Here is a 22,771-nt window from a genome sequence, read left to right as displayed (position 1 = left end):
TATCTATTCATTATTTTTTCATAATTTGTAAATAGCAGCAATAAAATTGATTCTTTTTGAATTATTTTCAATTTCATTTTATTTACCGGCAAACGTAAGTATTGCACGTTTGTTCATTTGTGGTTAAATATATTTTTTAAATTTTCTCATTTGTGTTGTCGAAGTATAGGCGAGACGGTGGTCGAGCAATCGGCTGAGTGTGAAGTGCTAGTGATAAATATGGCCAAATTGGATTCTGGTTAAGATATGTTTTTGCACCCAAGTTCCCGCTCCAGGGACTCCAACGAGCTGGACCCACTTTTGGTATGGCGTGGTGAGTTATTGCCATTTGCGTAATAATAAACTAAAAATAAGATAACGTAAATTTTTCGATATTTGATGTTTAAAAATGTTATTATGTATCTATTCCTTTCCTCTTGACAAAAAAATGAAAAAACTGTATTAAAAACCCTTTTCATACAATTATAGGTACGTAATAAAATTATACGTTTATAAGATGTAGATATGCTTAATATATGCGGCCTACGCCATCCACTGAAATATTCCTATGTCTGCAAGCATGTCCTTGCAGCAACTCGAGCGTTAAAAAATAATGCAACTGGGCCGACAGCGCGAAGGTTAATATACAAAAAGGTATATTACAAATTTAGCAATAGCACACATAAGGATTGGTATATATGTGTGCAATGTTCGAGGCATCCGCGCTGTCGCAAGTTGCGCGGACAGCAAGGCGCAGGCACATCCTCGCGTTGCGCACTAGCTGGCTAATCGCCGGACGTGCGCCTCGGAACCGCTCGCAGCTTGCGACACGCCACACTCTGCAGAACCTAACGGCCTGAGAAATTCATGGCCACTGCATATCACAGATTGATCAGATTCACGTTAATGGAGGTCTCGAAACAAAGGAATTTGGGAAACTGGTGTCATAAGTTTTTGGAGATGCTATGGCATAATTATGTCATTATCTAAGATTTTATTCCCGAACTTTTCGAAAACATAGATAATTTAGGAGAGTTAAAATAAATAATATAATTTAAACAAATACAAATGTTCATGAAGAAAACCTTTGAAAATAAAGATCTGAAGTCAGCATGAGCTTTTACAGAACAACTGTAAAAGCTCATGCTTGAACAAGCGACCAAATTTAGCAAATAAGTACATATATACGCTACAAACCAATTAGTAAAAGTTACCATAAATACTTAACCATCTTTTGGCGTACTCTACATAAAACGGACTCTACATTTTTGGGTAATTGCAATCTGCAATCCAATCAATATTAAATTAAGTTCATCACATTCTTAAGTTGCATTTACGCAGCATGAGTCAGTAACACGTTGACCAATCGTGATAAATTATTTCCATAAAGTAGTGCTGTTAGGAGTTAGGTAACACGTTTGACGCCTTGTACCCTTTTAGCGAGTGATATATCAGCCAGCTCCGCCCAGACTTGGCACTGTTCAATTATATAACACCAAAACAGTCAGTTTTATTTTTTTCAAATCAGCAATTAAATAAAAAATGAAGCAAGGTCCCATATCGTGGTCCACATACAAACTTAAGCAGGGTAAAAAAGTTCAGATATTAATTCGATTTTTGCCTGCAGCTCTGATTAAATTAACATTTCTTATTATGGATCGAATTTGTATCAGAAACTGTAATTTACATTTATTGAATTTTCAATAGAGATAGATAAATAAGTACTCAACTAACGTGCTGTAATAAATCTTTTTACGATAAAATATTATATGAAAAACATATCGACCTTTCTTTCGACAATCACAGTAGTACAAAAGCATCACGTGCCAGTAATACGAGATGAATAATCTAATATCATTTACATGACATTAAACATCAATCCTAGTGAAGTGTCGATAGGGAAAATATTGAGCTTTCTTCAGTATCAATAAAAAGATACGTGTCACTTGAAGCAGCCACATCCGGGAACCATTGTACCTCAATTGGCTTCCGGTGCAACCCGATACACTCCTGCGCACGTGCGGACCTTTTCAAATTTCGAATTACGTAAATCGGCACAATGGACGAATTAGAACAGAAAACCGATTAAATACAGACAAAGAAACTAATTGTATTTAAAACTTAGTTTAATATTGAGTCACTCATAAAAGCTTTATAATATGTGAAGTAAGAAATTCGAATTTAGGTTACCTATTTTACCCTCTTTAATCATCACTAATTTATATTATCTTGTATTGTCTACTTGTACCTATAACTAAATATAAAAACGATTAACAAGCAGATAAATATTTCTTAAATATCAATATTGATAATAGTTTCTGTTCACAATATAGGTGCAAATAGAGTTATTATAATAATATTCATAGACTTTCATACTTGACTTTAGGAGAGGATATAGAATACGTTTGCAGATTTTCCTTAGCTTTGCAACTTTCATAGAATCAGAAACCAAAATATTAACAAAGTGCACATATACCCAATAATATCACACATAAAATCATTGTTATAAAGAGCTATAAAACATAATACGCTCTTAAAAACGCAGGTAAGGAGTAAAGGCCAGCCCTTAAGGGTTGGCAAACGAAAAGAGCAAGGGTGCTTCTGTGTATTTATAGTGTTCGCCACCGAGGGCCCTTCAATGAGCCCCTAACAAGAGCCCTCGCCAAGTGCTCGTACAATCAGCGTCTTTTTATATTCAGGTGATTTCTATTTCAGGTGGCCTTGATTCGATTCCTAACCTGATTGTTGATAAATGAAAGAATTCAAATAAAGGATAAGGGGTCAGGCGAGTCACAAAAGCGCTTAAAATTCAAAAAAAGATCCTTATCGCCGATATTTTATTTTCATTTAAATTAAATGTTTAGTCGCGATAGCATTTCATGGATCAATAAAATTTTATTCCCTTTTTAATAACGTTCAACTGTCGAACCGTAAAAGTTAACTAATCGAAAACTTATCTATACGTTTAATACGAGCCATTCAGATTACATCATTTAATTGTTTTGTAGAATTGCAGAATATTTGAGTGGAAAAACATTGATATACCTAATTATATTAAGTAAATAGAACAATGGAATGTCAGTATGTTTCGTGGAACTCTGCAAATAAATACAGTGGGACCGATAACGACTTATCGCTACCACAGTTAGCGCAGTATTTTTCAGCCGAACGAGTGTGTTCGCCGTTTTGTATGCAAATGAATGCGTTTGAAGACAACTTGTTACATTCGTTGCAAACTCGAATATATACTAGTATTATACATGCAAACATAAAGACATTTTCAACGGTTTGTTTGCTTTAAAAAGGCTTAATTTAATATCTTAATTACCTGCCTCTATAAGAAGCTTTAATCAAAACTCGAATATATTAAATCTCTTACAGGTACGAGCGAATAAAATTTCTAATCCGCATTAAAGTATTGACTTAATCTTTCCTTTGAAATTTAAGTAGAGTTCTTTGTTCGCGAATTACGCAGGTGTTTCAGCTTGCACTTCAATACATTTTCGTACCTCCAAATAAGTGTGGGAATTACGTCGGATGAAAGAGTTTACGTGAATTTGGAGCCCTCAGGTCGGGTGATGGATCTCCAATATTAGTGTCGAGTTACAGCGCGGCTTCAGGCGCCGACAAAGCTTCGCCAGCCGATTGATGTGCCGAATTCAATTAATTGCGCTATTTGCAATGCTCCGCTCTCATTTAAGGAAACCCTAGCAAAAACAAATACTATTTTGCGCGTTTATTAAAATCCCGATTAACGTGTTAACTGAAGCAACTAGCTTGTATATTCTTTCACAGCCGATTGTGATAGAATTAAATTTCATAAGAGCATTAGATTATTTAAGCTAAGAAATCACATTCGGATATGTCTATAATAATATACAATTATTCTTTATAAGATACTAATAATTTCCAGAAACAATTAACTAATCGCCCCGGCATTATGTCGTAGTAATTACGCTCTTTCATGAACTTTGCCAGTTCAATGGGTCCATACAAAATAGTTGGGATTACTTAAATATGAAACAATATAAATGTGGTATCTTATCTGCACAAGGCAGGGGCGGACGGCGTGGGCGGTTGTCCTTCATGAAACCATGTGATAGCGCTGTCACAACAATGTCGAGACTCCAACATGGGTTACTACTGTTATTTATCAACTATTTTGTCACAAAGTTTAACTTGCGATAAAGCTTGTTAAACAAGAATAGACTCGTAGATTATACGGCGAAGTAAAACAACAATGAACTTAAATAAACATTTGCTTTGGTTTTGTGATATTTACAGTACAAATGCTATCGATTTTTATCGTAAGTCCTTTGTAGGATTTTAAAAGATCATAAATAAATTGATAAAATAAAATATAGCTCTTTCTACATTGTAAATTTATTTTTGTTCTCAGTTGCATATTAAAATATAATATACATAAAGAATACATTAAAATCATAACGTTCCCAGAATTTTTAATTGAAACTATAAATGTCGTAGACCATCTCGTCACATTATAGAGGTCGAGAGGAATAAATAATTGGTACCGGAAGTGACGTCCCGAGCGCGTCCTAATTTAAAATGCAGGCCGCCTACCGCTCTGTTAAACTTTACTGTTTCTATGTAAAAACATCCACAACTTGTGATTATTTTAATGTCACTTAAAGCCTCAAATTAAGGAGCTATAAATTTTATAATTATATGATCCCACTTATGTCGAAGTAAAACTGCAGATATTCCAATTTAAATCCTTGGAAAGATATTTAAATATAAAAACTTGAAAAGACATAAAAATTGAATTTCAAATGAACTGAATCACTTTTGTTTTGACTAGAACGGATGTGCTCTTTTTAATTAAAACAAAGGTCACGAAAAAAGTCGAGCTGTTAATAAGGCATTGATAATTAGCATACAGTTAAGTTAATGAAAACAAATATAAATATTTTCCATGGAATACGATTTTTTAACTCAATATAATTAATTAATTTAATGTTAGAACTGAAATTAAATTCAGATATATAATAATTAATATTTATAATTTAATAAACATATAACTACTTCTTTTGTCATAAAACAATTCACTTGCTGTGCCAAAAATTAATTAAAAATCTCCACGCTCCGCTCTACAGATTTATGTAGAGTTTATTTTTTCAGCATTTATCTAAAAAAGATTGTTTATCTGTGACTTCCGTCGCCTGCCGCGGTCGATACGCTCACTAGCTCTTTATTGTTTACACTTAATGTAATTCAAAGCATGGAATTCTTCGGTAAATTGTATTTTTAAATTTAAACGCTAAAGGAATGACTACGAGCTTAGGTACTTTGTGCGCGGCGATCGACCGACGTTATTTCAATATTACTACGCCATTTGCGATCGATATTACGTTTATGCCATACTTAATTTACCCTTTTTGTTGCCGACTACGCATGTTCCTAGTAAGATGTCGCTAATGAATAGATAAATTAAACTTAAAATATTTGCACCGTATTTTATACGCAAGTAACGTGTTACGGTGTGGACTGTTTTGCATATTATGCCAGCATACATAATACAGCAGTTACTAAACCAAAACAAGAGCCCCGTACAAATCATCGAATGAATTTTAACATACTAATTAATGGTAACGGTAATTTTCATACTATGAAACTTATTATGTACGTATGAAAACACTGCCAAGATTATTTTCTCATTGACACAAATCTATCGGATGGTTTTATTTCCTTTTAAAACAGCAAGTGCATCGCGAAGCCAATATCCCGCGTGTGTTTATTTCCGCAGCACGTTTATTGAGGTATAGAAAAGTAATTTCCCTTGTCATTTCCACCGCTCGCCTCCCTCACTAATTGAATCTTGACTTCGTTCTAGCACTCTGTTTTCACAAAACTTGCACTCACTGTTTAATCAAGTTATGTTAATTTCATTTTAAAACCTTTAAAACGCAAAGTTTCTGTACTGCCAATATTGCAGGAAATTTTATTTTAGTTCGCAGAAAATAATTAAAATGAGTTTAGTTATTTTACATATAATAATATAAATTATAAATCTAATAATCATCACACGCAGTCATCAATCACACCCTCGCATAATATACCTCATGCGGTACATAATTATGCAACATACACAGGTACGTCTAATAAAAAAATCGTATCTTCCGACGTCGAAATCGCTTCCTCCGGTAGACAATAGCCCTCTATATCCGGCAGCACACGTGCTCAGGTGCCTATTATCCCGAGCGTTCCCTTGTCCCTGCTTTTGTGACCTTAAAGATCCACCCCTAGTAACTTGACCCGATTTCGGCAGAACCGCCTCTAACGGGTACCCTCCCATCGGATTCGTGAATATAACGATATCAGATATATTACACATCTGTCCCGAATCTGCCAATGCAAACATCCTGTAGCGAACCAACATACGATAAAATTTATCTGCATTTCTTATTCTACAAGCCCATCAAGCGTGCCATAATTGCAAAAACGCTTCTAGATTACATGTGGTTGAGATGCTCATTATTTTCAATTCCTCGTAGTGCAAATGGCTAAACATTTTTTTAGCTTGAGTAGTTCCCAAGTCGTCACCGCCTCAAACAATAGATACTCACTCAAGGTCAAACGCGTCAAAAGTCATAATCATTACACGTAATTGCACCTTATTTCGCCATTGACAAGATACATGTCAACAATTTTAGGTTCAAAAGTACATTTCAAATGATTTGATTGTAGTGGTTGTTGTTAAATCATAATAAAATTGTCGAGGTAAATAAATCTAAAGATAGAGTGATTGAAGTGATGAAGAAAGACAAAAACTGATATTTTTTCATGATGAGCAGATTAACTTTCATACAGTATATAATAAGCCTTTTTTTATAAAAAATATTGTTAGGTAAGTTAGTATGTAAAACGGAATACTATAAATCTCTCTTATTATTACATAAATGATGTAGAGGTACCTTCAGTAAATTCTTTTAATTGCTATTATGTTGTGTATGTTTACTAATTAGAGTTATTTTCCTTAAATGATAAGGTACAGGAAAAATGCCGCACGCATGAAACATTAACATACATTATGTAAGCATAACTAGATTATACAGCTTTACTTGCCCATACGTATCATCAATTTAATTGAGATGTAACTGTAAATAAGTCGGTTTTGAGAGGTATGCTAATTTTCATAATACTTTGTCGATTAGCAAAAAAATCAACGGTCGCGCAACAGTTGGTCTCCGTAGCAGGTGGCATGACAGGTCGCAACGCACACTTCTCAGTGCTCCAAGTCGTTCGGCCGCGATCGGGTATCTTCGACGCGCTCGGTTCATATTTTCCGCGGCCGCCCTCTCTAGATCCGCCCGAGGCAGAAAGCTCAGTTGCCTGTTAAGCGCAAAGCGGTGCGGTGCTGTCGGGAAGCAATAAGTGCAGCGCGTACAACTTAACGAAACTGCTTGAATATTAGTGCCGACTTTAACTTGAACATAGGACAGTTAAAATTTATTTACATCAAAAATATTATTTAGTTTTTTTATATTATTTTATAACTAGTGTTGTTGTAAACAGAAATATTATCAAGTGCGCGTATATGAAGTACTGACAGTGTATAAAGGCGGTCTGCAGCCGCCATGCTCCTAGTAGAGCCGCGCGAAGCCGCCGGGCCTCCCTGCGCGGCGCCGATCCATCTCCCCATGTCCACTCTCACAAAGCTGAACTTCACCACAGACTATAGTGTTAAAGTGAAACCATATGAGAACACTGAAACGGACAATAGGCTCAACTATGAGCAGGCGTTAAACGCGAGGTTAAGTTACGAACAATCAGTGAACAGTTCAAATAAATTGCAGTATGACCACAACAGGCTCGCGTTTGATCCTACGGTGGAAAACATTTGCAATGACCCGTCCTACATATTACCTGCAGGTTTGCTTTCTCAATGACTATTTTAATTTTAGACTAGATAACACTCGCACTTGTTACTCCTACGTCACAATTATATGTATAGAAATAGTGTCTTTATAATCTATGTTTTTAGTCAGTCAGAATAAATAATTTATTTTATGCTTGTTCTTTCGTTTATCTTTTATGACTATTAATTAGAATTTCTTTTTTTCTGTTTGTAAAATACCGCTATATTCTTTTCAAAATTGTATACCTTGATTATATACCTATGAACATAAAAGTATTGATTGATTTAAAATAATTTTTATATTTGATTGAATTCACAATAATTATGCACCTACACTAAAAATTACTTTTTATTAATTTTATAAAAGCTCCTAGCTCTATTTTTTATCTATTTAATAATATATTTAAATTATAAGACGTACTAAGCTACTAGACGCCACCTTTATACAAATATCATGCAATTAGTTGTGGTTGTAAGCACGAAGCGCCGAGCTTTTAACGATATCATTCAAGTATCAGGCGAGATTCATTGAGAGCTGCGGCCGGAAGTACTCTCGCCGCCATCTTGGATCCGGCGCGGGCGCACCTCGCCGAACTTCCGCCGCGTGACGCGCATAAAAAGCTCCTACACTATTGTCATATAAGTTACATTTGCATACATAGATTACGTGAAAATAATGTGAACACTTCATCTACATAGCATTATCACTAAAACAATGTGTTGTATAAAATATAATTTATTTATACAATAGATTTATGCTTCCTATTTGCTACGCTGATATATTACCTCGCTATCAGTATTAATATTAATAATATAAGTTTTGCAAATATTATTACATCTCTCATATAATATGTTGAGGCAATCTTTCGAATGCAAAGAATTAACTTTTAGCTTCTAGAATCGTCATTTCTTGTGTAGGAACTAGGTAAGTGATCATATAATTTTTATGTATAGCGGTTTGCGCAATTGAAATGTGCATCACGTTTCTAAATATAAATATGCACGTTGTTCTAATAATCGCGACTTGTCTACAAACAAAATATGATCAGTGCATGGTTCAATAATATAGGTGTCTAACGGTCCAGGTCGATCACCTTAAAGTAATCATTTCCTTCCTTTTACAGAAACAAATCTCATTCGATCAGCTTGACGTGAGCGAAATAGCGAATTAGTTTGTAATCCGACTATCGAATAACCTAGCACCATAAATGTATTGTATTTGGCGGAGCATAGACCCCATAAATATTATATTTTTGTATCACTTTAAATAGATCTGTCGGAATAATTCTATTAGTATCAATAAAATAGTCACAAAAATGATACTTATAAATTATTACCTATGTGTTACTTCTGCACTCTTGGGGGAAATTATTAATAATATTAATCTTTATCTCACGGTTATAGTAACGGTTAATTTGCAACTATAAAAAGGCCTAAGCTTATTCTACAATTCTCACGCTTCTCAAAATTACAAATTTAATAGCAATAAAAAGCCAGTCCGAATAAATATCAATGAAATTATATCATAGAGAAACGAGTTGCGACACTGACACATCATCAGAATTTATTATATTTCTATGTATTTAATACTTGATTTAATATAATTAATGGTTGAAAGCTCATATTAAAACTTTTATTCTATTGCAATTTTTTATCACATAATATTCTATTTTTACGCGCTTGCAACTATTTAAAAGTTCAAATAAATAAAAATTATCATTTAAATGGCCGCTAACACTGCTAACTAATACAATTATTATAAATTATTACCTTAAACACTTACCACCTTTTCTATTAGCGTAACGATAACCTTTTCAGGGTGAATATATTATTAATAAATTTCATAATCCTAACTGATAATTAGCGAGTAATATATAGTATTGGATGTACATTAATCCGAATAATTTCCGACGGTATCATTAGGAGCTTTATAAGGAACAAAGTCGCGTTAGGCACCTGTCTAATGCAGCTGTTGTGTGGATGACCTGTGAGACAGTAGAATGACTTTGACCTCGATGCTTAGATAACCTTTATTAACGTACAATAACGTTAACAAGTCAATATGTAAGTAGTCGGCCGCGTACGCTGTTATTCAGGGCTTTAGTTATCGTATGTTTCAACCGAATCGTGTCATGCAATATTCTGTTTGAACTCCCAAATAATGACGACATGTTATTTTTTAATTTTTTAATTAAACACATGTTGGGGAAACTGTTTCCATATTCCAATATTGTCACTATGACGTCACACGTGTTGACGTCACAACAGTCAACACCCATTCATATCCACTTCCGTCAGCCGCGACACACCAGACTAACTTTGGATTCGCTTTCCTGTGCAACTCGCAGTAATAGCTATTTTTTCTTAGAAACTGCGCACGTCTTCGGATAGAAATAATTTCTCACAAACCCCATTCATATATGAAACGGAAAAGCTTTTTGCTGCTAGTTACTTAATGCGATCGCAAGAATCAATGAAAGCTCTATCTACCATTCATGCGCTGTATTAAAAAATGAAATTAATTATGGATTTGATGCGTACAAATTTTTATGTTTTTTAATTATTTTTTATTGATATTATATTGATAGTCTAGCTATATTGGGCATTAAAATAGCAATAAAAAGAGTATGACGTCACAACGTGTCACGTACGGCCATTGATGCGCCCGCGCCGCTTCCGCCAGCCGAAGCGCCACTACATCCTGTCTCCGACTTAACGCACAAGACGCAGTTCCTTTTTTAATATATTAACCTAAAGCACACTTTTTATGACGGACATTAGTTCAATCTATAAAAAGGCTGATGATAGTTTTCATATATTTTTAATATTAAGTCTAGATAGATCTAACATAGAGCTTATAAATAGTTATTAATTTTAGTCGACGGTACTTGATACTTTAATTAACGAGATAATTATATAATAAAGTTAAATAAAGATTTAAACTTAAGTCTGAATAAAGCGACATCCGTTCGTTTTCAGCTTTCCATACTGTCAGCATATGTTTTATGGCGGGCTAAGTTAGTATGGATAAGTTTTATGGGTTCCCCATGTCATAAGCTGCACAGTGCACGGTCAGCAGGTCCCCCTACGCGGCGTTTTTGTAACGTTCGCGCAGGTGGCGGCGCACCTGCCAAACTGGCGATTAGACTCTACATGGCATATAGCACTATTACGTTATTTGCTTGGGAAATTACGTTTGATACGTTTTATCTAGAATAGAGTTTTTCTGTTAAAACGATAAGATTAATATTATTTTTTCATATTTTTAATTTTATATTTAATTTATAAATGAGAATTAATAATTGCATACTTCTAGTTTAAAAAGCCAAACGCGCTTTCAGTTTAATTGATTATAAAATAAGTAGGTAGGTAACATGGAAAGAGCTTTTTTACAAACAACTTCGTTCTAAAGTTTTATTCGCGTATCAGATATAAAAATTAATTTTATAAATTATATATTATGCACTAAAACAAGCCATGACATCGGTAAATTTATATCAGGGGCGAGATATTTTATTCAGTAAATCGGTATCACCATCTGCCGCCCGCGGCCTGTGTTTATTAATTGATGCAAACATTATGTTCCACCGGATATTATTGTAAGCCCGATATTATTTTTATATCAAAAACTTAACTTTTATACACATCGGTGTGCAGTGACGAAAAACGTTTAATTATATGCACGAGCGTGCCATACGGCGTTTTATTGGTAATAAATATCGGTGTTATGTGATTTCGGTAGATCATGTATGTCCAGGATATAATATAACTCTTGCGGGGGTACAAGGCCTGGCTGTTAACCCCTGTCGCCGAAGATGAACGGTGGCCACCGTTGGGTTTTAGTGGGTATGGCTTCATGCGAGTCCCACATACCCCCTCGTGCAGTAAAACTGTAGAGGGGGATACGTAAATGCATTTCCCAACGTTAAAAAAAAAAAAAAGGATATAATATAACTCCCTCTAATTATAAACCGACTAGAGGTCGTAGAGCTTTAAAATATATTCCGTGTACGTACGAAACTTTTAACCTCTTCAATATTAATTATTTTTGTTCACAATTTATCGTCGTGTTATGTGGACAACCACGTTTGTTTAAGGAAAATGTTTAATCATATAATAGGTATTATTATTATGATTGCTTTGACTCGGTTCGGTTAATATATTTCGAAGCCTGACAATAATTGACCTACATTCACTTGAAACTTAAAAAAAATAAATATGACACAAAATTCGCTTGGTAAAAATAATAATTAGGTATGATAGAAACGAGCATATGACAAAGAATAGCATCCGCTGGACATAAATATATTTAACATTTCCTGTCGAATGATGCTCCAATTTTTGAATTTGATTTAAACTCCATGCGTTGACAGCAATTTCCTTTTATTTTGAATGTTGTTGTAGTTTTTTCGCGTTTCTATTTTTCATATTTTAGCAATTTATTAGGCTACATTCTCGTCACTCGACAAATTATTTCCAAATTCATGGTGACACGTGTTATTTTTTTAAATTTTGGCACGTCTAAAAGGACATTAACATTAATATAATGCATGTTTTATTTACTAGAATAAAATAAAACAGGATTATTATTGTTGGTTATAAATTTATAGATCTAGTACATTTTTAGACAACATTCAAACAACATAATTTAATTCTGAACAGCAAAACAGATATATCTAAGGAACGAATTAAGTAAAAAATTAAAAATGTTTTAATTCTTAATGATGCCAAGATATTAAAAAGCCCAAATCATAATCCTTAATGAGCGATGAATGTCAAAATAGCACGTGCATGACATCTAGCCGTCAACGGTTGATCACCTGCGGTTGTTTTGCGTCTAAAATTAAAAAATCATATAAAACTTCCGCTTGGAACTTTGAATTGGAGCTGTGATCTCATTCTTTCAAAAAATAGCCAGGTAGTAAATAAAGATAGAAGAATAACAGATAATATTTACGTTGGGGTTATTGATGGCGCTTGATAAAAGCTGGTATCCAATAATGAGGAAAAAATTTAATAACGTAACGATTATAACTCTATGATAGAGTTTTATAAAGTTCATTAATTCTACTATTTTTTATTTCTACATTGTAATAAGGCTATAACTTAGATAGTAGTTATTAAGATAGGTAGGTAATACGAATTACGAATAACTTAATATGATTTTGAAGTCGTCGGTCGTCATATACACCATATGGTGTGGTAGAGCGCGTGCGCGACCAAAAAAGACACGTCCCAGGAATATTTTCGCAGTTCTCAAGTTACGTAAGGACAAGTAAAAAAACGATGCTGCCAGCTGCCATCTGCCTCTTGTTTCTGTCGCACATGTCTTCAGATCTTTAAATAATATTCAAAATTTCTAAAATATCATTAATTGGACGCCCGTCTCATAATATTTGAAACTGCAAAGGAAATAGAATATAAAATGTATAAAGCACTACAATAAACTAACCGCTACGCAATTTTACTGAATAAATCTCGACAGATTTAATAGTACTTAACCAAATTATGGATGCAATTACCAATATAGGTACATTTGTAAAAACGTCTATATTGTATTTGGAAGTGGCAAAGTAAAGGTGGTCACAGACGGATTGCTGCGAACCTCTCGTTCCGCGCCAATGGTCGCCAAGTCCCGCGACCTCTCGACCTGGCGCGCGGGGCGTGGCCGCGCTGGATTGGCCGCCCCGCCCGCCCGCGCACACGCCCCTCGCTCATACGCGCCGAAGCCCGAACTCGCGTCATATCGAATTTATAAACGCTTATAATATGTGGACGATTATAATTGTGTTTCATCTGATTTGTCTTTTATTCGACCTCAATAAATGTGAGGAATGAATGTAAACCTCTTTTCAAAGTCGTATGTAAAGTATGTGATCGTTTATATAATGAGCGTAAACTCTTATCTTTTAATTAAAATTATGCATTTTCATTTTCTAGTAATTTTCTAAGTAACAAATATGTATAATATACATTTTCATCCAAATATATTTAACGTATACGATTGTCGACTGAACACTGACGTACGAGAGGTCATAAGTTCATCCCCGCGGGAGCTTTTTCGGTAGTTTAAATGTTTTGTAGCAGATTTATGGGCGCTATTGTGACGACTGAAGGGAATTGTAATGAGCCACTTTCACTTCATTAAAATACTCGTATTAGTCGATTTGACATCACTGAGTGATTTGTTTGCGGCTTTGTTGTTTGCATCGTAACATCAGTCTTTCCGTGACGCGTTAAAAAACATTACCATTTTAACGATATGTTTGGAATGTGTCTTCAAGCGTGAAATACTGTGTTTCTTCTTCATTATCTGAAGCTACGTTACGTGAATAATTGATGAACAATGATAATGAAAAGTCTTGTTTAGTAGCAATGTTAAATATGAATAAGTACCTATATCTACTTACATGATATGTATCAACGATTCCTGTGTAAACAGAAAAACACGATAACCTTTTATATGCAAAACAGAAAAACAAATACTTATAGGTAGGTTAAGCAACGTTATAATAATCTACACATAACCTATCCTACTAGCCTATTTACACGACTCTACCATACATTAAATTATCTATTATTATCTCCATTTCATGTTACTATAGAACATTTTTGCGTGACGTTGAACATCGAGGTACCTACGGTCTCTGATGAAACAAAAAAAGTTTATCACGCACATTGACCGTGGGAATCACACCTATCCAAAAAACTTTGTTCAAAAGTGCTCTGACCTTTAACAAAGGTTTTAGTGGTAAATATAAAAATTTCATAAAACATCATGTTTCTGCAACGTTTCTAAAAAAGAACTGCAATACCTATTATCAATTAAAACTATTTAAGTACATGTCTACAAAAGAGTCATAATAAAAAAGCTAGGTACCTATTGTTTATTAATTCCTAAAATAAGTTACATCACTTGTTACGATTTAAATACGTCTTTGTGCACGTATTTCAGATTTAATCCAATACATATCGAATCGTCTGAATGCTAATATAATTGACTGTAGGCAGAAGATAAATTGATACTGTATACCCTCAAACAATGATCGTGGGACTACTGACCCGTCGAATTGGTACTTATGACAGTAACACAATTATCCAATCACAGAATGTGTTCACGCGTTGCTCCTATGATAGTTCCAACTGTACATGCTTTAAATTATAGCTTAGGATCGGTAGACTGGATTTTATATTTCAAACAACTGAATCTTGCACGTGGATTTTTGAATTGTATATATTCTATGTAATAAACACCTACAAAAAATAAACACGTTGTGTTATGTTTTCGTGTATTACCTATTCTTCTTCTTCTTATAATAATATTTTTTCAAATTAAATACCTACCATAAGTAACATTTTTTGCTCAGTTTGAAAATAGGTAGGTTACATACCAATTTTAAACAATTTTCTTTACCTCGTCCTCACCACTTAGAAAACTTTGATATTTGGTATGATTAATACATTTGGTAGAAGAACTCGGAAAAAATATTGTATAATGTAATTACTAATTACGTATTATAATTCAAAATCCTACACAACGTATGATATTGTAGCTCGTAGCGTCGCCAACGCACGGTGTCCGCGCTCGGACACGCGCAGAACAAAAGGCGCGCCGTGAACCGCGACCGTCGCGCCTCGCTTCCCGCGCTCTACCACACTCACGAGTTTTAACCTTGAACTAACCATATTCAATCCGATATACTTCATTTATTATGTATGTGGAATCCGTAAACCAGTAAACCACAGAATTCGTACTCTTATTACTTTCCCGGAAAGTTAGGAAAACTTTCCGTATCCTAAATATCTTGTACTAGCTGTGCTCCGCGGTTTACCTGCAGTGCTCCGCTCCTATTGATCTTAGCGAGATGACATTATGTAGTATAGGCCTTCCTCGATAAATGGGCTATCTAACACTGAAAGAATTTTTCAAATCGGACCAGTAGATACTGACATTAGCGCGTTCAAACAAACAAACAAAAAAAACTCTTCAGCTTTATAATAGTACCTATAGATAAGGTGTTTTACGTACCTAAGGTACATTAAGCTTACCAGTCCTAAACTACGTGTTATTATTTCAGGTGGCTACACGACAGGCGGGCCCCGCGAAACCAACACATATTACACGGAGACGAGCGGCGGCGCAGCGGCCCCGGCGGCGGCGCCCGCGCCCGCGGCGGCTTCGCCCCTCGACGAGTACTACCAGCCGGAGTACCCGCCGCCCGCGCCGGCGCAGCCCTACCTCGACGAGTACTACCACCACGCGCACGCACATACGCAGCCGCTGCTCACACACGAGCACAAATACCAACCTCACTCGTACACGAAGCCATATCCTAGAAGTGAGTTTTAGCTTGTTTTTCATATACGCCACCATGACCATTTATCCGTTTTAGCAATTTTTTTTTCTTGCATAGAAATAAACATAGAGCTTGAATTATTTCTAAGTAACAAAAAATCACTTTTCCCCCTCAACTATATTATTAATGCGTAAACAAAGACATCAAACAGTAAAAAATCACATTAAAAGTCTATTTAAAACACAGACGCCTTTTGCAAGCAAAAAAATAGTGACAAGTCATTAGGAAAGATGTAACGATAATAAAGAACAAAGGGATTTCTGACTTGGTTCTTAATTAATGTATGTATGTATTCAGTTGCAAGTTTCAAACGGACTTGTTAGCCGACTTGTATCGTCTGGCAATTAAATTCATGGGGTGTCGTCTTCCACGTGTTATAAATGACTGTCAACCACTAACGACTACTTTAAAATCAAAATTATACAATACGTTTTCTTTTTTCATTCATTTACTAGCATTTGTAAATTTACATGTTATGTAAATATACAATGTGTAGGTGTTTTGCTATTGCTATGAAAGTATATTTTGCACATAGCGTACACAAAGTACAATGCTAAATTTATTCATAAATCAGCCTTTTCCGTAATTCTAACTCAAACTCAAATATTTATTTATAAAATTAGACTGCTTTTGAAGCACTATTGAATCGTCATTACATATTTTAACATTTACCACCGATTCGGAAAGCAGTATCTGTACCATGTGTAGGTGTTTTGCTATTACTATTCAAGTTTATACAGTAACTCTTCAGCATATCCCATTCGTATTAAATATCATATGTGACAAGCACAATACTAATCCCTACTACCTAATATTATAAATGCGAAAGTAACTCTGTCTGTCTGTCTGTTACTCAATCACGCCTAAACTACTGAACCAATTTTCATGAAATTTGGTATGGAGATATTTTGATACCCGAGAAAGGACATAGGCTACTTTTTATTCCGGGAAAATGACGCAATCCCGGAAATCCCACGAGAACGGGAACTATGCGGGCTTTTCTTTGACTGCGCGGGCGAAGCCGCGGGCGGAAACCTAGTAGATAATATTATAATACTAGTAACTAACATAAAGGTACGGTTTCAGCGGCGGGCGGCAGGTACGGCGGCGAGGTGTACGGCGAGGGCTACGCGCCGGAGTACGGCGGCGCGTGCGCCGAGTGGAGCGAGTGGCCCGGCGAGCAGCACGCGCTCATACCGCAGGACAAGCTGCCCTACCCCGCTTCGGGGCCCTGCTTCACCGGTAATATATTGAATTCTAACCTCCAACACATTGACAAATAAACACAATCAACACATCCAACAAATAGTCTCACAAATCACAAACAAGTAAACTAATAATGACTTATTAAAAAGGTCGTCAAAAAATATCCAGTACAAACAACTAGAATAACAAGTAACAATTGTCTCTTAAAAGATCAAACTCAAACATTTATTTATTCATTTAAACTTCTTCTAAAGAAGCACTTTTGAATCGTCATAAATGTGGTCATAACATAGGTCTATGATATATAAAAGAGCTAGATACGTTACCCGCTCTCTATTTTGGCAAGAAAAAACTCAGGTAAGTGCCCGAGTTTCACTTAGTCACGCACCATCAGCGTCGTGGCTGGACGTTCTTTTTGTATTTTAATCGGCAGTTGTTATTACGAAGTACATGAGTGAGACATGTATTATGTCTCGTGCGTGAGAGTGAAAGAGAGAACAACTGTATTGGTGATAATGCGTTAATAAGTAGGTATGTATTAATTACGCTGTTTTTTAGTGCAATGATGTTGGCGTATGCCGCGTCTACTAGTATAATAGGTCATTGACATAGGTACTTTTAAAATTCACCAGTCGTCAAAAATGTCCGAGACTTTAAACATTCATTCGAATTAACGCCCCATTTTGTAATATTAATGTTCAAAGTCTATTGTTAACGCTTAAAAACAGTGCCTAATATATGCATAGGCAGAGTTTTGCTTTGGACATTTTTTGAGCGCCACTATGAGTTTAGTTAATCATTTATGTCAATGCGATACGATATATGTACGATAAGTACGATAGATTTCAGTAATGACAAGTCTTTGGTCTCTTAAAATATGAAATCCGAAAATAAAAAGATAATTGATTACCTCTCTATTTAAAACTTCCAACTCCCTTATTATCTAGAATGTTTTGTATATCGTAAAGCAACTGTGTACTATCTGTGCAGGTTCAGGGCCGATCCAGCTGTGGCAGTTCTTACTGGAGCTGCTGACGGACAAGAGCTGCCAGGGCTTCATCTCGTGGACTGGCGACGGTTGGGAGTTCAAGCTTACTGACCCTGATGAGGTAAGATCATTTTTATGTGATAAATTAAAGGAAGGGTTTTCTTTAAGTAGATTACAAGCCTTTCATATGGAGGTGTCTCCTTGTAAATATGAGTTGAAGCCCATAGATACATGTATGTCATTCTAATCATGAAAGTATTTGATGCCAAGGATGATCTTCTATGGCATCGAAATCGATCAATTATGTAGTTCACTACCTTTATATCAACATATTATGTATTATTAAATGTAAAAGTTTCGAAATAATCCGTTGTCCTTTTATATACCTTTTCCCATACTTCAAAATGTTTACTAATTTCACATTTTAAAAATACTAGAATATACAACTTGAACATAGTTATCAATTTTCATACCACCTAGAACTAACTTCATGCTGTTAAATTTAGGTGTCGGTGTGCGCACGCATCGTAAAAATTCACTCTCATCATTTTTCTCCATCGCGCCAAAAGAAGTATAACTTCTAATATGGTTGTTAAATCATCTCAATAGATGGCGCGCGGTGTGTCCCTTAAGACACATAAAACTGAAAGAATAGAATAAATTCGATTGCTCAGGCGGGTCACGATTGGCTGAGTTGGTGAGGCATCCGCCCTGGAATGGCGCGAAAGGATGCGGGTTCGGGACCCGCCTCGTGATCGATTTTTTTCTATTCTTTATAAATTTATAAGTATAACTTCAGTAAATTTATTCACCTTTACCCAGGTTGCCCGGCGCTGGGGTATCCGCAAGAACAAGCCCAAAATGAACTACGAGAAGCTATCCCGAGGTCTCCGCTACTACTACGACAAGAACATCATCCACAAAACGGCCGGGAAGCGCTACGTGTACCGCTTTGTTTGCGACTTGCAAAGCTTGCTTGGGTAAGATACCTATCATTATTGCATTTTATTTGTTTTATAAAAATAGATAGTCAAAATATCCAAGATCTTCACGTGCAACTTTCTATTCCGTAATATCTTATTTCCCGATTCTCTATAAATAATAAATATCCTTATCTCTTACCACACCCGAGTACCGAACTTGTAAAATAAACTTGTTAACGGGGGGTAGCACAGGAGACCCATAGCACGGGGTTTACTCAGTTTGGGCTCCTGTCTCCCACTTCAGTAATGTACTTATAATATAAGTTTGGTGTTATGTATTTTGTAATTTTTGATTGTGGGAGGAAATAAATAAATGAAAATGAAATTAAAATAAATTATTGTTATACTTACTGAATTTAGGTTATTTTTATTTTATATCACAATTAACAATATATTTCTCTTTTCAGAATATCCCCCGAACAACTTCACGCAATGTATGAACCTAAAATGGAAAAGAAAGACGACGACTGAACCCGCTGCGAGCTCTCGAGCGCGCTCAACTACGGCGATATCACACCACTGTACTGAAGTACCTACTCTATCGCACGTGCCACATTATAATGCAAACTTTCGGTCACAAATCTACAACTAAGAAATTATTTATACTTTGCCATTGAATTCACATACATTTTTATTTATTTCCATCATCGAATGAGTGTTTCGATTGCTCGATTTAACAACGACGATGATATCCACAACTCGATCATGTTCATACTGAGTCACGTTCCTGCGTTTCATTTTAAATTAAATGTAGAATTTCACAAACAATGTCGGATTTGATCTCATGCACATCCACCAGTGGAATTTATTTTTAATTGTAAATGTATAACCTAAAGGTTCTATTATAAAGATTTAACACAAGTTTATGTATTACCATACCTATTAACCAACGGTGCCTTAACACTCACAGAATTGTTAATTCATTCTTAATCTTCCCCTTTATTGTATTATCCTAGTGTGCAAAGGCTATACGAGGCCTATGATTTATTTTTAAATTGATATAGGTACCTATTATAATTATCACGTATCTTGAATAACTAAAACGATGACTTTTAAAATATAAAATTTATACATAAATAGATAAAATAGTGAAATTCAGCTATCAATTTAATAATACTGTAAATATAAGTTAATTTTGTTACTTTATAAAAATAATTAGGTATTATATTATAGTAGATAATAAGTGTTGTATGTTTGATTCGATTCGATCGCAAATTGTTGCAATATGCGGTTAAATTAATAATTATGTGATTACGGACATAACAAATTGCTAATATTCCAAAAGTCCAAAGATTATTAAAAAATGATTGACCCACCAATTGGTAAAAGTTACTGTAAAATCACCAAAGGGACTACATTATCTGGATTATTAAAATGAAAAAGCTAATACCTGAGTCATATTATTTTTTTGTTTTGAAATAAATAACAACATAAGAAATGTATATTTAAATGATTGCAACACCAGGTGACGTCACAAGTCGCTGATCTCGTGGTAAGGGATTGTAATGTCTTACTAGTTATGAAATTAATTAGTTGTATTATTTTCAATTTTTATAGCTCCTAGCATACACCGAAGATATTTCGATAAGTTTTATTTTGTAAAGTATTATTCCTCCATCAATATTATACCTTATTGAAGTCAATCATTATGGCCTTTTTCATTTATATCAAAGGTGCTGTGTTTGTGACGATTATTTATTTCTGGCAATGTCTTCCTCATAATATTACTAAAAGTTTGTCAAATTAATGTATCACGGCGTTGGATTCAATATGTTATCTATTGTATAAATTGTAAGCTGAATGATAAATGTCCTACTTTTCAGTTGAATGTATGTATTGATGGAAGATATAAATTTAAATATATATATTTACGAAATTATTGGTTGGTTTCCTTTATATACCCAATACCCAAATAGATAAACTCGATAGTTACCCCATACTCATATTGCACACTATTACATTAACTTTAGCATGATTTACCTTCTATGCGAGTATGCGTACCTTTTTTTTTTTTTTTTTTTTAACGTTGGGAAATGCCTTTACGCATCCCCCTCGCCAGTTTTACTGTCCAAGGGGGTATGTGGGACTCGCACGAAGCCATACCCACTAAAACCCAACGGTTGCCGTCTATCGTCTTGAACGGCGGGGGTTAACAGCCAGGCCTTGTACCCCCGCCGTCTGTGGCGACTGCCGCTTTTTGGCGGCCCTTCGAGGTCCGGAAGTGGCAATGAGCGACGATATTAAATAATATCGTCGTTTCATTTTCGGACCTAGCCACCTTACGCCACGGGGGGCTCTGGTTTCCTTGCCGCGAGCATAACTATAGTATGCGCGTATCTACGGAAACCTCCCCCCGCGCTTTTTCACTAAGGTAGTTTACGGCTGGCGCTGGTCATAAAGACGCCTACGCCTGCCGGGTCTGCGCCGACGCAGAGGATCCGCCGCTGGGTCGTTCTCTCGGGCCCTTTCGGCGTCCTCCTTTCTTTTCATAACCGTCGCACAGAAAGTGACGACGGTCTTCCATGCACGGTCGGTGTCGCCAGTGACCATAGTCTCTACAAGAGCCCGCAGGGTCAGCTGTGTGTCTGTCCCTAGCAGGCTCTCGAGAGACCTACGCTCGTCTGTCCATGCTGGGCATTCCGCAAGCGTGTGCAAAGCCGTGTCTTGAGGGCTGCTACAATGATGGCAGGCGGGAGCCGGTTCACGACCGATTCTGTGCAGGTAACTGCCAAAGCAACCGTGCCCTGACAGAACCTGCACAAGCCGGTAACTGACCGACCCCCACCGAGAATCCAAGAAACCAAGAAATCTTGTATGTCAGTTTCCTAACAAGTTCATCCGGGATAATTTCCTTGCAGCTGTCATTAATTACAACAAATCCCATAAAGACAAAAAACTATCATCATCTCTTCTGGCCATATCCGGTCCTGAATCACCAGTATACGTAAATGGACATCTGACATTGGCAAACAAACATCTGCATGCTGAAACACGTAAACAGGCTAAAAGGAACGGTTATAAATCTGGGGGCACGGTAGTGCCCCCGCCAAGACGAGCAAAGCGAACAAGCGAAGCGCACGGGCACTACCTACCTTTTCTCGAAGCGCTTCGACGTTTTTTTGAACCCTCATAACTTGGGTTTGGATTATGCTAGATCAACAAAATTTTCGGGATATATTGCCAATAGCGGACTTATTGAAAATATTAAGTTTTAATTACATTAGCTTTTATACTTCAGATTTTATTTATATCTAAAAAACGCTAATTTCGTCACTGACTCACTGATGATCATCAAAATTCTTAAGGTATTTCCTAATGTCCTAGAAAGCTGAAATTTTGTATGTAAGCTAGTATTAGCACACAAACAACAAAAAAATTATAA

The 22,771-nt window shown here is 35.7% G+C and overlaps 1 protein-coding gene across 6 annotated transcripts in view; it reads left to right on the top strand.

Moving 5' to 3' along the window:
* The window catches only part of LOC123699438 (ETS-like protein pointed), a 100,664-nt gene extending 79,396 nt beyond the window's left edge, over window positions 1-21,268 (top strand). For 5 of the 6 annotated variants that reach the window (XM_045646362.1, XM_045646366.1, XM_045646367.1 and 2 more), the window contains 5 exons: window positions 15,934-16,194; window positions 17,299-17,454; window positions 18,409-18,527; window positions 19,229-19,386; window positions 19,797-21,268. In XM_045646362.1, coding sequence (XP_045502318.1) covers window positions 15,934-16,194; window positions 17,299-17,454; window positions 18,409-18,527; window positions 19,229-19,386; window positions 19,797-19,860 — 758 coding nt within the window. In that variant the 3' untranslated portion in view covers window positions 19,861-21,268. The remainder of the gene's footprint in view (window positions 1-15,933; window positions 16,195-17,298; window positions 17,455-18,408; window positions 18,528-19,228; window positions 19,387-19,796) is intronic. The other variant, XM_045646363.1, reaches the window with a different exon arrangement.
* Window positions 21,269-22,771: the final 1,503 nt, after the last annotated feature.

The sequence above is a fragment of the Colias croceus genome, chromosome 18 (genome assembly GCF_905220415.1).
Source record: "Colias croceus chromosome 18, ilColCroc2.1".
Taxonomy (NCBI): domain Eukaryota; kingdom Metazoa; phylum Arthropoda; class Insecta; order Lepidoptera; family Pieridae; genus Colias; species Colias croceus.
The sequence above is the reverse complement of the archived record's forward strand: the minus strand, read 5'-3'. Positions and strand labels throughout refer to the sequence as shown.